Source organism: Fulmarus glacialis, unplaced genomic scaffold, assembly GCF_000690835.1.
Source record: "Fulmarus glacialis isolate BGI_N327 unplaced genomic scaffold, ASM69083v1 scaffold9134, whole genome shotgun sequence".
Classification (NCBI taxonomy): Eukaryota; Metazoa; Chordata; class Aves; order Procellariiformes; family Procellariidae; genus Fulmarus; species Fulmarus glacialis.
This window is the reverse complement of record NW_009207369.1, coordinates 6339-19446: the sequence shown is the minus strand read 5'-3', so window position 1 is coordinate 19446 and position 13108 is coordinate 6339. Positions and strand designations below refer to the sequence as shown.

The window sequence follows — 13108 nt, the reverse complement described above, 5'->3', positions numbered from 1 at the left end:
TGCTTTACTTAAGCATTAAGCCCACCTAGGAATTTCTGCCCTCTCCGTTTATCCAAAATGCTTGTGCAAATAGAACGAGTACAATGCAAGAAGCATCAGCATCAACACTTCCCCATCCTTTCTGCAGTGGTCCCAACTCTAACACAATTTCAAGACACTAACCCTGTTAGAAACAAGAGCTTTTACAGTACCTTGCCTTCCAGATAAAGAGATTTAATTATATTATTCCCTGGACTGTTTAAGCTTTTCATAATGAATGGACTAAGGGAGGCAGAATTTACATCTTTCTTAAAAGCAGTTTTATAAACAGATCTCCTGGATTTTAATGTAGCTTTATTTAAGCATCTGAACATCAACAAATCCAGAGCCCAGTTAACATTGTTCATGGTTTCAGCATGTTTAGTGTATATATTCATATCTTACATCTGATGAAGAAAGCCATAGCGTGCCTTATTGCCCCAACATCGAAGGGATCACCACGATTTGCTAAGCCAGGGCATTCACTGGCAGCTTGCCAGGAACCACTTTGGAGATGGCTGCAGCTTCCCCCTTTTGTACGCATGGGAGGCCTCCAAACTTCTCATGCCTCAGCTTGCAGCACTCCACCTTGGAGCCAACCTGTTGGTCTGATGCAGAGTATTACAACCAGGACCTGCAGGTCCTTGAGCCTCCTCTTCCTTCTGATGGAAAAGAGCAGACTTAGGGTGTATTGTAGGCATACCTTAACCACCCCACCTTAAGGACACGATTATCAGTAGCTATTACCAGTTATCTACTTTTGCCAGTGCAGTAAGTTGGTTTTTTTGTAAAACAATACCAAACAGGTCAGACTTGTTTCAATAAAGACTGCTCTGTCCCAGGGATCCAGAGGAGCTCAGTCCACAGAGGATTCTCATACTGCTCCTTAACACTGAAGGAATGAAAAGGGGGAAGAAATAGGAGGACAGGTTTCTTTTCCAGCACCAAGTTCAATCAGCATTAGCCTCTTATTTAGGTCAAGAGGTGTAACAGGAACTGACAGCTGTTAAACCAAGGAGGACAACAGAGAAGAAGAATCAAGCAGCTCTGTAGACTACGTTCATGAAAAACACTGGCAAAGCATCTAACAACTTAATGGGGGGGAGGGCCAAGAGGTGCAGAGGAAACCCGAGTGTTCCTCTTTACTAACCCCACCAACCCCAGGAGACACCCCGACACACTGGCCAGTTGTATGTTCATATTTGATACGTGACAAAATACCAAGAATTTAAAAGTAGTTTAAAAACTTTAAAAGCCAGATTCTGAAGCAACTCAACGCTTCTGGGAGAGTACATTAGACAGTCCGACTGCTTTTTATCCAGATCTTTCTCCCACTTGCACTATAACCATCCATTTCAGAACAGGCTAAAGCTCTGGAATTAGGTCAGTTAGTGCCTCCAGCACATCAGCTGGAGAAGGATGCTATGTGATCTACTCATCGGCACAAGTGACTTGTGCAAAAATAGTGCAATCTTAAATGAGCAGATAAGACTTTGGGGGGTTTGGTTCCTTCTCCAGGGGCAGAGGAAAAAGTATGGAGTGCAAAGGGAAAAGACAATTGGTAAAAAAAAAAAAAAAAAAAAGGATCCTGCATTCAAGCTGATGTCTGAGATAAGTTTATCCCCCAAATCCTAATGCCAGCATCTAGATAAAATCAGCTGTCTGTATCCTATCCCACCCCACTGTGGGGCCTCACTGACTGAATCTCTGAGTCAGAGGGGAACAGTACCAGGTGTCACAGAAAGAGATGGAGGTTCAAGAGGTTTCCTAGTCTCTTGATCTTTGCTTGCAGGACACTGGACACTCTCAGTCCCTGACACGTATAAGCCCCATTTGGAGCAATGCAGCAATCCCCACATTTCATTTTCTCCTCCACTCAAAGGTCATTTCTTCTCACCAGCACCATCCACCTCACCCCACTTCCTGTCCAGAACAGCAACACCTCTTACTCCCACTGGCCCTTGCTCAGAGGCCGACTAATCTGTCTTGATCCTCATCCTGATCCCAAGCTTCCCCCATCCTGCATCTGAGGCAAGAAACCACCTCATTCAGAGTCATGTTTGTTCAGGGACTCCTTGGCTAGTCTGATAGTGATGGGAAGGGAGAAAGGGGAGGACCTGGGGAAAAGGGGACTGGAATGGCCTTTTGTTTCCTTCTAGTTGGTCAGAGACTTTTCCCTTTTTTCCAGGGCTTCAAGCTTGCTCTTTGTCTGCCCTCCACAGCCGCTCTTTGACTTCCAAGGGCAGTGTGTTGAACAGGTCCTCCTCTACCACAAGCCCACTGCGTTTCAGCAGAGGACATTCTCCCAGCTCCACAGGCAGGCACTCCAAGCGGTTCCCTCGTAGCTCTATCTGCGACAGATTTGTCAGCTCTCCAACCCGGGATGGAAGTGACTGCAGCACATTGTTTCCCAGGTTCAAGGTTCTCAGCTTCCTGCACTGGAACAGCTCTGGTGGGAGACTCTCAATCTGAAAAAAAGAAATCAATCATAGGCAAAGTCACAAGCAAACAGGACACACACTCATAAGAGACCAACAAGCCCACACAACGCTTCAAGGTTTTACAGAGCACTTGTTTTTGATCATACACTTCTCCCTTGAGTGAGCTCCTGCTTTCCACCATAAGGACTGTTCCCGAAGTAAAAGTCACTACACCATGATTGTACGGATTCCTCTTTCAGGCACTATTGCATTAGTTACAGAAGATCACCAGTGATGCTGGCTAAAGCAGAAGACATCACCAAGGACAGGATTAGAGGACCAGAAACCTGCTCACAGCTGGCCTATACTGTCACATGCTCCCATCAGTATTAGCTTCTTTCCATCCCAAACCCTGGATCATAGCCCCTTTGCTTTAAGTAGCCATTGTACAATTGGTATTATACTGAACACAATAAAGACTGGATTTAGTCAGTACTCCTAAGTTTTGCTGTAATAAGAGCAGAGGCTATGTGGGTACGATCTCCAGGCCCTGAGAACTAGGGCTATTCCTTCATCATTTCTCTAGGGCTTTGAAATGTTGCAAGGACTTTCTAGGCTCCAAAGCACAGGGGTTTTTGACAGTGCCAAAATGCAACAAAAAAAAAAAAAAAATGAAGCCACCAGCTGTTAGCTTTCCCACTACCACCTTCATGTATGCATGAGTCACTAGTTTAATAAGGCTTATTTCTAGTAAAGCCTTTCAATAGTCCAGTCCTCCCAAAGAATTTCTAGGAAAACAATATGGCTAAGGTTTAACAAACACTGGGCTATGAACTAGATGTAGCAATTCAGTATTCTCTCCGTAATTCAAAGTCTCATCTTGGAGGCTATCATTTGCCTTTAAATGCAACCGTATCCTTTTTAAAACTTAAGTTATGCATGACATCATTCATGGCTAAATCAGACTGTAATCAGTTCTGAATGAGACAGAGTCCAAGGAAAAGCCAAGACAAGACCAGACCAATTAAAGATGGTTCAATTCAGTCATTGTTACTGGTACTGTCAAGCATTTTGCAAACAGCAACATGCAATCAAATGATCACAGACTCTTGAAAATAATAGTGTTATTTAAGGGACAAGTATTGGTTTAGGAAGGAAACAATGTGCTATAATACAGCCTGCTTCCGAGAATGGTACACTGGTACCAGCCAACTCCAGAAGTCTCTATTTGCTAAGACTGCTGAGCTAGGAGAGGACATTTGAGATAATTCCTGGCCTTGGGAAATGCCAGCCTACCAGTCCTTATGTTTCTTGCTGTCACCGTTCACTGTAAGTAACCGGGCTGTCAGAGCCCCAGGGCAACTGTAGCTTTGCCCAGGCACCTGCAGAGGATACAAACAGCTTAGCTGTTTCACTGGGTCCTCACCACCTTTTGCTTCAGAACACACTGGAGCAAAGGCTGCTCCAGCCTTCCTGTTGCATTAGCGTTTTTTTCAGAGAGAAATGGGTGGTGCCACACTGTGCTGCAGAAAATGGAGCTGCCTGTAACTCCTTTTCATCCAAGAGAGGCTCCACCCCAAGACTGCAGAGGATACATTGCAGATTAACCCTCAGGAAGCTGTGCTAGGAAGGTTGCCAGAAGACAAATGGTACAGAATTATCCCAGTTCTGAACAGTAGCTTAAGAATCTTTAAAACTCCCTCATCTTTGCTTAATGTCATCCTCAGAAACTGCCCATATCAGCCCCGCTTGCCCTCAGAAAATATTTTGGCTTTTAACTTAATAGGAAATGGTGTGTGCATACCATGAAGTTTACCAGAGTTTAAGCCACCCATACAAACAGATGCACAGCCACCCAGTCTGTTAGTGCTGGGAAAACTGAGTGAACAGCCACTAAACTGGAATAGCTGAATGGCTGCCGCTTGTCTGCCGTTACTCTTCAGACTTGAACGTTCAGACACTAACTTCAAAAATGCTGGCTGGGGTTTTAGGAACCCTGTGTAATACTGATCTGCATTAGCAATTAAATACTTGATATGAGCGTGTTTCCTCTGTGAAAAGCCAAACCATACTAGAGCTGCTCTGTCTGCCTCTCACAGGCAATCTGGGAGTGTTCAGTTATGAACACATCTTGCCAATAGCAGTAAGGATCTTGATATATGACAGTGAAAACTAGGACTGTTGCGGGACAATTCTGCTGCACGTTCCCAGAAGAACCCAGAAGCCACTAATTAGATCTGTCTGGAATTTGTAGTTACATTAGAGCCTTTTGCAACTTCAGGTGGTAATAAACTCCAAGAGCAAGAGCCTCCCAGGAATTTGCAGACAGATGAATGAAAGCTTCAACAAGACATTCAGCTCAGCACATCAGTCTGTGCAGTCACAGACTGATCTTTGTGATACATGGTAAATGGAGTCTCCTTAATCCCAAACACATGAACAGAGATTCAGGAAAAAAACATGGATACTGTTTGCGTTAAGCAAATAAACGCCGACCAACAGAAGCCAAGAAACAACTTGGGGTAATCGGGCAACATAGCATTCTTGGGCATCCCCTCTAACCTGCTCTGCACTTAGACTTAGACAGGTAAGGCTTAGACTTAACCTATCTGGGATTGCAAAGGAAACCCTCAGCCATCATACTGAGGTGCCACCATACTTCCTCCCCTCTGAAAGTCAAGGCATTGCCACAGTCCACACTTTCACATCTAACTGACTGCCAGCAACAAACCTGGTTTAGTTCACTCAGCCCTGAGCAAGGACACTGCAGAAGATTGCTTTGCTCTCTCCAAAGTCACCTTTGTGGAACGAGACAATGCATTTTAAAAAGTGAGAGCTTAAGAACCATTTTTCGTAAGTCTGTCCGTATCCAACTTCTCACAAAAAGTGCATGCTTGCAAGACCAAACTATGGGGTATTCACTGGAAATGCAAAGTACAATAAGCAAAGCTGTAAGCCACACAATTACACACCCTAGATGGCTGCTGCCATAGTGTATGTACATGGCTGAAGTACATAGGCTTAAGTGCATAGTTCTAGGTTAAGACTACAGTTTCTCAGACCTCCATTTTAAGCCCAAAACTAATGTCAAGCTAGAGACTACAAGCTTCCAACTGCAGAGAAACAACTGACAGGCAGGATTTCAACAGCCTCCAATTGCCACTTAGAAGCAGTTTCAATGTTAAGAGAGGAAATGCTACAGAACAAGGACTGTTCAAGAAAGGCTCGCCCCTGGAGTTATTTGCAATGTTTCGCTTTAGATAAACCCCTCAGAGAGAAACATAAGCTTCAGAATTTAAATAGAATGGCAGTGCCAGGAGTATTTCACACACCATTGTAGCGTGTTTAATCACACAGATAACAGAAGTGCCAGATGGAATGCTCAGCTCCTTGCTCACTTACCCTGTTGGCTGTCACAGCTAGGTTCTGCAGGTTTTGAAGAAGTCCAACGTCTGGCGGTATGGAAGTCAAGTTATTGTGACTGAGATCCAAATACCGAAGTTTTCGGCAATAGAAGAGCTGGGTAGGGATCTTTTCTATCTTGTTACGATTCAGGTAAAGGCGCTCTAAATTGGTTAGGTTGCCTATTTGCATGGGGATGTAGGCAATGTGGTTGTACCACAATTTAAGGCAAGTGAGACGATGTAAGTGCTGGAAGCTGATGATTTCCTCAATGGTCTTTAAGTTATTGTCCTTCAAGTCTATCTCCTGCAGATTGTGGAGGCTAAAGATAGAGTGAGGAATGCGTTCCAAGTCACAACGGATCAGCTCAAGCTCTGTCAAGTTGACCATTTTCTTAAGGCTGTTGAGAACAATGAGTTTGGTGCCCTCATTGTTGATGGAAAGCTTCTGAAGATGCACACCAACATCTGTCACCACCTGTGGCAGCTTGGTGAGATTACTCTTCAACCTTAACACCTTCAGCCTCTTCAGCTCCCTCAATCCATCTATCACAATGTACCGGTTGTTTTCAGCACTCAAATTCCCTGTCAGATGAAGCTCCTCTAGTGTCTTCAGGCTATAAATCCAAAGAGGAATCTCCTTGATGTCTGTGAACTTGATGTGGAGAGATTTTAAATTCTCCCTCAAGAAGGCAAGGGCTGGAGCCTCAATTTTGGCAGCTGTGTGGTAGAGCCACAGTTCCTTAAGGCTGGTGAGCTGAGCAATGCTTGGGGGAATAGTGACATCGGGGATAAGCTCCAGCTTCAAGACCTCCAGCTCAATGAGGTCAAAGACCGTGTCAGGAATGACACTCAACATGAAAAGATGCAGTTCCAGCTTATCCTGGGAGTTCTTGGTGATCCTCTGGCGCAGCTTCTCCAAAGTCCACTCATTGTTGAGGTTCAGCTGCCGCAGTTTGTTCTCACTCACCTCTGACAGAAAGACAGCAAAGCGCTTGGAGTACAGGGGGTCATACTGATCAATCAGATGGAGCATAAAAGCAAAGTCATTTTTCACATCAGGAATGTCACTGTAACTGCTCTCCTCCCGGATGGACTCAAAGGAGTATTTCTTGAGTGATCTCCTCAGCATCCACCAGAGTGTGTACATGCAGATCAAGCCATAGACTATCACCAAACTGATGTAGAAAGACGCCAAGATTTTGAAGAGAGTGGCCAAAGGATGAGCACAGCGGTACATCCTGTAGCCAGTCAAGCTCTCAATGTCCACTTTACAGTCAACGTCAAATGTTATGTTGTTGACATAGTAAACAGTATAGCAAATGATCAGAATGAACTTGATCACTTTGATGATGGTCTGTCTCATGTACAGACGATAAACTATATCTCCCTCTTCCACATGCGTGCGGAACTTTTTCACTTTCTCAAAAAGTGCTTTGGCCTGTTCACCTTCCTTTTTGTCCAAGACGCCAGTCTCAGACCGGTCCACAATCCCTTGCTCAATTCGAGACTTTGTTCTCTGCAGCATGGGAACAGTGGCTTCCACATCCTCACTGACTGTGGAGGATTTCTTGTCCATGGAGCCATTCATTTTCCCAAATGCTGGCTTGGTATCACTCTCCTCCACCACTGTCTCAGATAATGCCCTTGTAGTCCACGGAGAGTCAAAACACTTAAGCAAAATAGACACAAAATGCTCCAGCTTGGAGCTGGTCCTTGGGAATTTGAACCAGAAGTTGCTACAAGCCAGGAAGATGAGAGTATGTAGCAGCACCAGATAAGGAAAATACTTGGCAAACCAGTGAAGACGGTTCTCATAACACACTGCATCCACATAGTTATACTGGTGCCGGTCCAGATCATATCGGATCCCCGTAGGCCCTGTATCAGTGGAGGGAACAAGACTAGAGTTATAGTAGGTACGCTCTGGGGTTGCAGCTGTCCAACCTCTGACTGAGTCATTGCAAGAGTCTTTGGTAACCCATTTACAGGGCAAACAAATCATTTTGTCCTGGGTGACCTGAAGCGTCCCTCCGAACACTGCAATCATCAACATCACTATGGAAATGTAGTCCGTGAAGACGTCCCACCATGGCTTCAGGATGCGGTATGCTGGCTGAGTGTCAGCAAAGTAGCGCAATTCAGTGACTGGAATCATGATTCACCTGAAAGGAAACCAGAAGCAGGCATTACTAGCTTAAACTGTTTTGTTCTGCTTTTCAAGAGGGCATCAGGAAACTCATGTTTTAAGCACTGACACAGCAAGACTGGAATCAGCCGAGGCCCAATTTCAAGTCACTTGGAGACAACTGAATGAGGCTTCCTGTGAGTAATTTGCTACAGCTGAGACTGTGAAGTTAGTTTGTTGCATCTTCCCTGACAGATGACTTATCACAAAATATCAGAACTGGTACTTATCATTAGCAGTCTGTGGGGCAAGACAGTCACACTTAAAGAAAGCTCACAGGACAGACTTAAACTACCACGGCCAGACCATTATTTGGAAGTTTACTGTTTTATCTAGGGATTTTATTTCACAGATGAAGGAGTTTGCCCACACTGTTAGAAGTGATAAAATCCACACACAGAGCATAGACGTCACGAGTTTGTTACTGTTTTTACAGAGCTAGAAAATAATAATTCTGCATTTGTGCGGTTCTCAAACTGCAGGGGCAAGGAAGAGGATTTACATACAATACAGTTATATTTCCTAGAACCACTTCATTGATGGAACTCAACATCACATTGATAAAGCAAGCTGGAAAAGAGAACAAAAGTTGCCCGATATCATGACTTTTCCTTCCATCTAAGTAGTTTTGGCTTCCCCCTACTAATTCTCCAAGGAAAGATTAGTTACTTGCCCTCTGATAGATTCAGTACTGAAATCCTTTAACTGCTGCTCTTTGTCTTATTTACTTCAGAAGTAGAGGAAGGGGGAAACATACTTAAAAGAAGAATTCCCTTCCCTGACCAACCACTCCCACCTAGAGTTCATCTCAGCTGGGATTTAAGTGTCACAGAGGAAATCAAAACATTCTGGGAAGCAGAGGCTTATGGCAGTGCTTGTTCTGTCCTTCAGACTTCCAGATGAAACTTCGAGCACATTCTTCAAAAAGCCATAGAAAGCCCGGAAGCCTGACTGATCCATGATAACTGTGAGCTCACAAAACTCCCCTGACAGACAACACAAGCAAAGAAAGTGAAGTCATTGTAACTTGTTCTAATGATGGTGAAAAAGCAGCAATATCACATCATACTTGCTAGCCAAGTTCAGGAGTAGGACAAGCAGTAATCTGTCAGTCATTCTGAAACTCCCATGATTTCAATTGTAGAAGAAGAGCAAAAATTCAATCATGTTTTCCCAACCCATAAGATATCATTTGTACAGACAGTCCCAACGAGTCCTGGGGGACTGCAGGGTCGATAGCAGGTTTCTGTATACCACTGGCTGGGAGAAAGCTTTCTTTGACAAGTGGGGTGCCCACACCACCTGCTTTGTAGAATTCAAGTTTGTATTTAAAATGAACTTCCAGCACAGAACTGCAAAGGAAGCTCTTCCTAATATGAACTCAAAAAGCACTACATTCCCTAGAGACACTAAATACAGAACTCTATTCCCTAGAACAATAAATGTTAAAAGGCCAGCTTTGACTTAGTGCTACTTGGGAAGGCTGGAAGCAACCAGAGGTGGTAGATTGAAAGATGACAGCCATCCCTGAAGAAGTGTTTGCCCTTCTGCCCATCCAGTTCCAATACTATGTTATTCCATCACAAAACACAGATTGGGGTAACCCCACATGCATTTTTTTTTTCCCGCCGCGAGCAGAGAATTTTGAGAGACAAATGGCAATACCTGCTTTAGAATTTCACTAAAACAAGGCAGAACAGCAAATCTATTAATTTATCAACGTAAACGCATGCAATCCTGGCACAGGATGCAGAAACAAGGGATGAAAATAGCCATATGCAGCACTGTCAGAAGAAACTACTGTCCTGTTAGGCTGCAGAACACTAGCAAAGTGGCTGGCATACCTCTGCAGAACGGACTGCATTGAGCAGATTAGGGCAAGAGGATTACACATTCACAGGGACAGGGAAGAACAGGCAAAAGTGAACAACTTCTGAACCGCACCTGAGCAGCTAGAATAAGAGGAGTGACAAGGTGTTCAGAGCCCCCCTCCCAGTCCCGTTGCTAGCTGGCTGCAAGGCCCTAGGCAAGGCGTTTCAGCCATGCCTCAGCTTCCTTCTCTGAATACATCCACCTCAGGGAGAAGAATGCCCATTTGCAAGATACATTTGAGAAGAGCTGTCTGTGCATACTACAGAAACACTAATAGGAGGATAAAACAGGGTCTAGAAGTTTTCTTCACACCCCCTGCACTCCAGAACACCTTAAATGAAGCCAGCAGTTAAACAGTTCCCTGAATCATAGTTCCTGGTGATGTATGTTTCCTCAGTTCGTCTACACAGACAAGAAATTCAAAGTCAAAACCCATTTCATATCTGTATTTTCTGCAGAAGAATCTATAGCTCTGACAGAGGCCTTTAATCACTACTGACAGAAGCCTTGTATCCCAGCCCCCTTACCCTATCCATTCCTTCCCTCTTCAGAAGCACCAAAACAGGATATATACCCCCCCTTTTTTTTTTTTTTTTTTTCTTTTTTGTTTGTTTGGGTGTTTTTGTTAGGACACCTACTACACCAGGCTAGGAAAGCAAGATAATTCATAGAGAAACCAGGAAGTTCAGCTACTGAAAAGTTTGAGAGCCAGGGCAGGACCACTGACATACTGCCGGACCACAAGGAAAAACAAACAAGACAAGAACACACATGCCCTCCCTGTCACCCTCTGCATCCCTCCCACCGTAATCAGACTGAGGGAGCAAAGTCTTGCACTTCTACAGTCCAAATAAGAGAAAGCCTGGAAAGCGTTGCAAAAGGGGAACATCAAAAGCTACTGCAGTCATCTGCTGGAACAGTTAACTTGGAGACGTGGTTCAGCTTCTGCAATCCAACTATGCTTGCAGGTGAGCGCAGCTTCAGTTCTACCAGACTTGTAACCAGGGGGGCTTTGAGAGCCAGAGGTCTCGCTACACACCACCCGAAGGCTCCATGAGAGTCTAATGGCAGTCTCCCAGCAAGTACACCTCTGTCTTAAACACTCTTGCCAGATGTGATGGAAAGCTTTTGTTATGATTCCTTCTAAACTACACCTAAGAGGTAACACAAATGCTGCCATACCATTCATTGCTCTCCACAAATGCTGTGTTAAGATCCTATTCCTCTTTTCTTTTCAGGAACAGTGAAAAGTGAAGAGACTGATATTGTTCATAAAAGAACTGTTCCCTATTTAAACAACTCCTTACTCCTCCTACCCCACACCAAGGAAAAAAATTTATCTCTTTCCTTCTCTTGCCTAGATGCCACTTCTCCCCAAAGATCCTTCCTCCTCCCTCCAGTGCTTCATCACTCTTGGTAGGGAAACTTTTGCAGGAATTGTCAGGCCCTTCACAGTTAACCCCTAGTAGGCTTATGAAATAGGGAGGATCTCTTTTCAGGAATTGGAGTCTCATGGTTAAGGCACCTGCAGACGTGAGTTGTAGTGCTGGGTTGCTAGTTTTGCCCAATCCAGGAAATGCCTAATTTCTTCTCACAAGAAATGAACCTTGTGCTCACTTTGATTTGTATCTCAAGATAGCTAGGAAGGAAACCAACAAGAAATTAGCACAGCAGGCTCCCTAATTCTATTTACCAGTTACATGGGGTAGGAAATCTGTCTTCACATTGTGCACCTTCAAGACAGCTAAAAAAAAAAATCATCTGTGTGTCCCATGATAGTCTATTATAGCTCAGTGTCAGCAATTAAACCCTGGTAGGGTGGAGCAGGAAGTCTCCTGCCTTCCAGTAACAATGTCAGGGTGACTGGAGGAAGAAAAGGACATTCATAGCAAGTCCCCACTCCTCCTGGCAGCAGTGGAGACCCTGTTCAAGTCCCAGAAGAACAATAAAACTAGGGGCCACCTTTACAGAAGCTGGAATTTGCCATGTCTTATCTAATCTTACTTACAGCATCTGCAGTAAAAGGGAAAATTGCCCACCGAAAACTTGAGAAAGTAGGTGGGAAAGTTGCATCCCGCCTCACCCAAATTTCCCATGCATGTAATCCATTTCTAGTTCCCAAAAGACAGCTCTGCATCAAGATGCAAATGTCATCTTTATTTTGTGGGCTCCATTTTGTAATCATTTTAGAATGCAATTCTTGTTGCAACACTCTCCCTTCTGGACTAGAGCAAGCAGTTTCGCTGCTGGGGTTGATGACAACAGCAGACTAACTCCAAGAAGTCCAATTCTCAGGGGCCATCTCTGTTACTTGACACTCCCCTGCACAGTAGGATTTTTCCCATAGGGACTGTGATTCCAATCATTATATAGAAACGAAGCAGGTAGCTGGAACACAGACTCTCCCAAGAAGTACACAGGCAGCAGAACAGAATGATTTACATGGAAGATATTATTCTGGCATAAGACTAGGAACAATCCTTGCATGAAGACAGCTGGCCAAAAACAAAGTTACCTCCCTTGTGACCTAGACCAGACCAAAGCTCCACAGGACCAGCAGGCAGACTGCAGAAATTTCAGGCTTCTGCTCTTTTCGGAAGTTGATTTTGCAGGAAAGTGTTTACTGTGAAGAAGCTTCGTTTGCTAAGTCAGTTCTGTCATGTAGCCTCACTGAATGCTGAGCACAGAACACATTAACTGAGTGAAGGAGTTTATAGACAGGAACAGTCATAACTGGAAAGGAAGTACTGTGCCTGAGCAGTCTTGGTGAAGAAGGATCCAAGCCCCTTCATATATACCTCAGGTTGCAGAACTTTCCACTTGGAGCTCAGAAACAGGTGATTTGCTTACAGTATAGTTAACTCTGCTGCATGGAAGCCATCAATAGTGAGATTTTAAAAGAGAGTGCTTTATTCAAGTTTAAAGGCAAGCCCATTTCACTAAACTGATGGGTCGGAACATCTCTGCCTAAACTCCTGTCCGCTTATCAAAAGCATAAGGAAGCAAGTTTTCCAACGGTATAATTAAATAGGCAGGCTTTAGGTCTTGCACACTGAGGGTGGGGGGAAAAAAAACCTTACAAGTGTCTGTCTCAGAGGTGTTTCAGCTTTTGCACTCCACAGGGCTTTCCTAGCTACTGCACAGTCCCTGAGCAGTCCCTCACCCCCTGCCCCCCAAGAAATTACTTTTCCTTTGAGGGTTTTAGCTAC

At 44.3% G+C, this 13108-nt stretch overlaps 1 protein-coding gene across 2 annotated transcripts; it reads right to left on the bottom strand.

Annotated features, from left to right (window-relative positions):
* Nucleotides 1–1983: 1983 nt before the first annotated feature.
* LRRC8A (leucine rich repeat containing 8 family, member A) lies at nt 1984–7997 on the bottom strand. 2 transcript variants are annotated; one of them, XM_009576070.1, is made up of 3 exons: nt 7829–7997; nt 5841–7777; nt 1984–2486 (listed from the first exon to the last, which is right to left on the bottom strand). In XM_009576070.1, the coding sequence occupies exons 1-3, from the start codon at nt 7995–7997 to the stop codon at nt 2211–2213; spliced, it is 2382 nt and encodes a 793-aa protein (XP_009574365.1). In that variant the 3' UTR covers nt 1984–2210. The 2 variants fall into 2 exon arrangements, with proteins under 2 accessions (XP_009574365.1, XP_009574364.1); XM_009576069.1 differs by having other exon boundaries at nt 5841–7997.
* Nucleotides 7998–13108: the final 5111 nt, after the last annotated feature.

Coding starts and splice junctions, on each gene's coding strand:
- LRRC8A (XM_009576069.1), bottom strand. CDS start 7,997: ATGATTCCAGTCACTGAATTGCGCTACTTTGCTGACACTCAGCCAGCA. Junction 2,487..5,840: donor TAGCTGTGACAGCCAACAGG/GTAAGTGAGCAA, acceptor TCTTTTTTTCAG/ATTGAGAGTCTCCCACCAGA.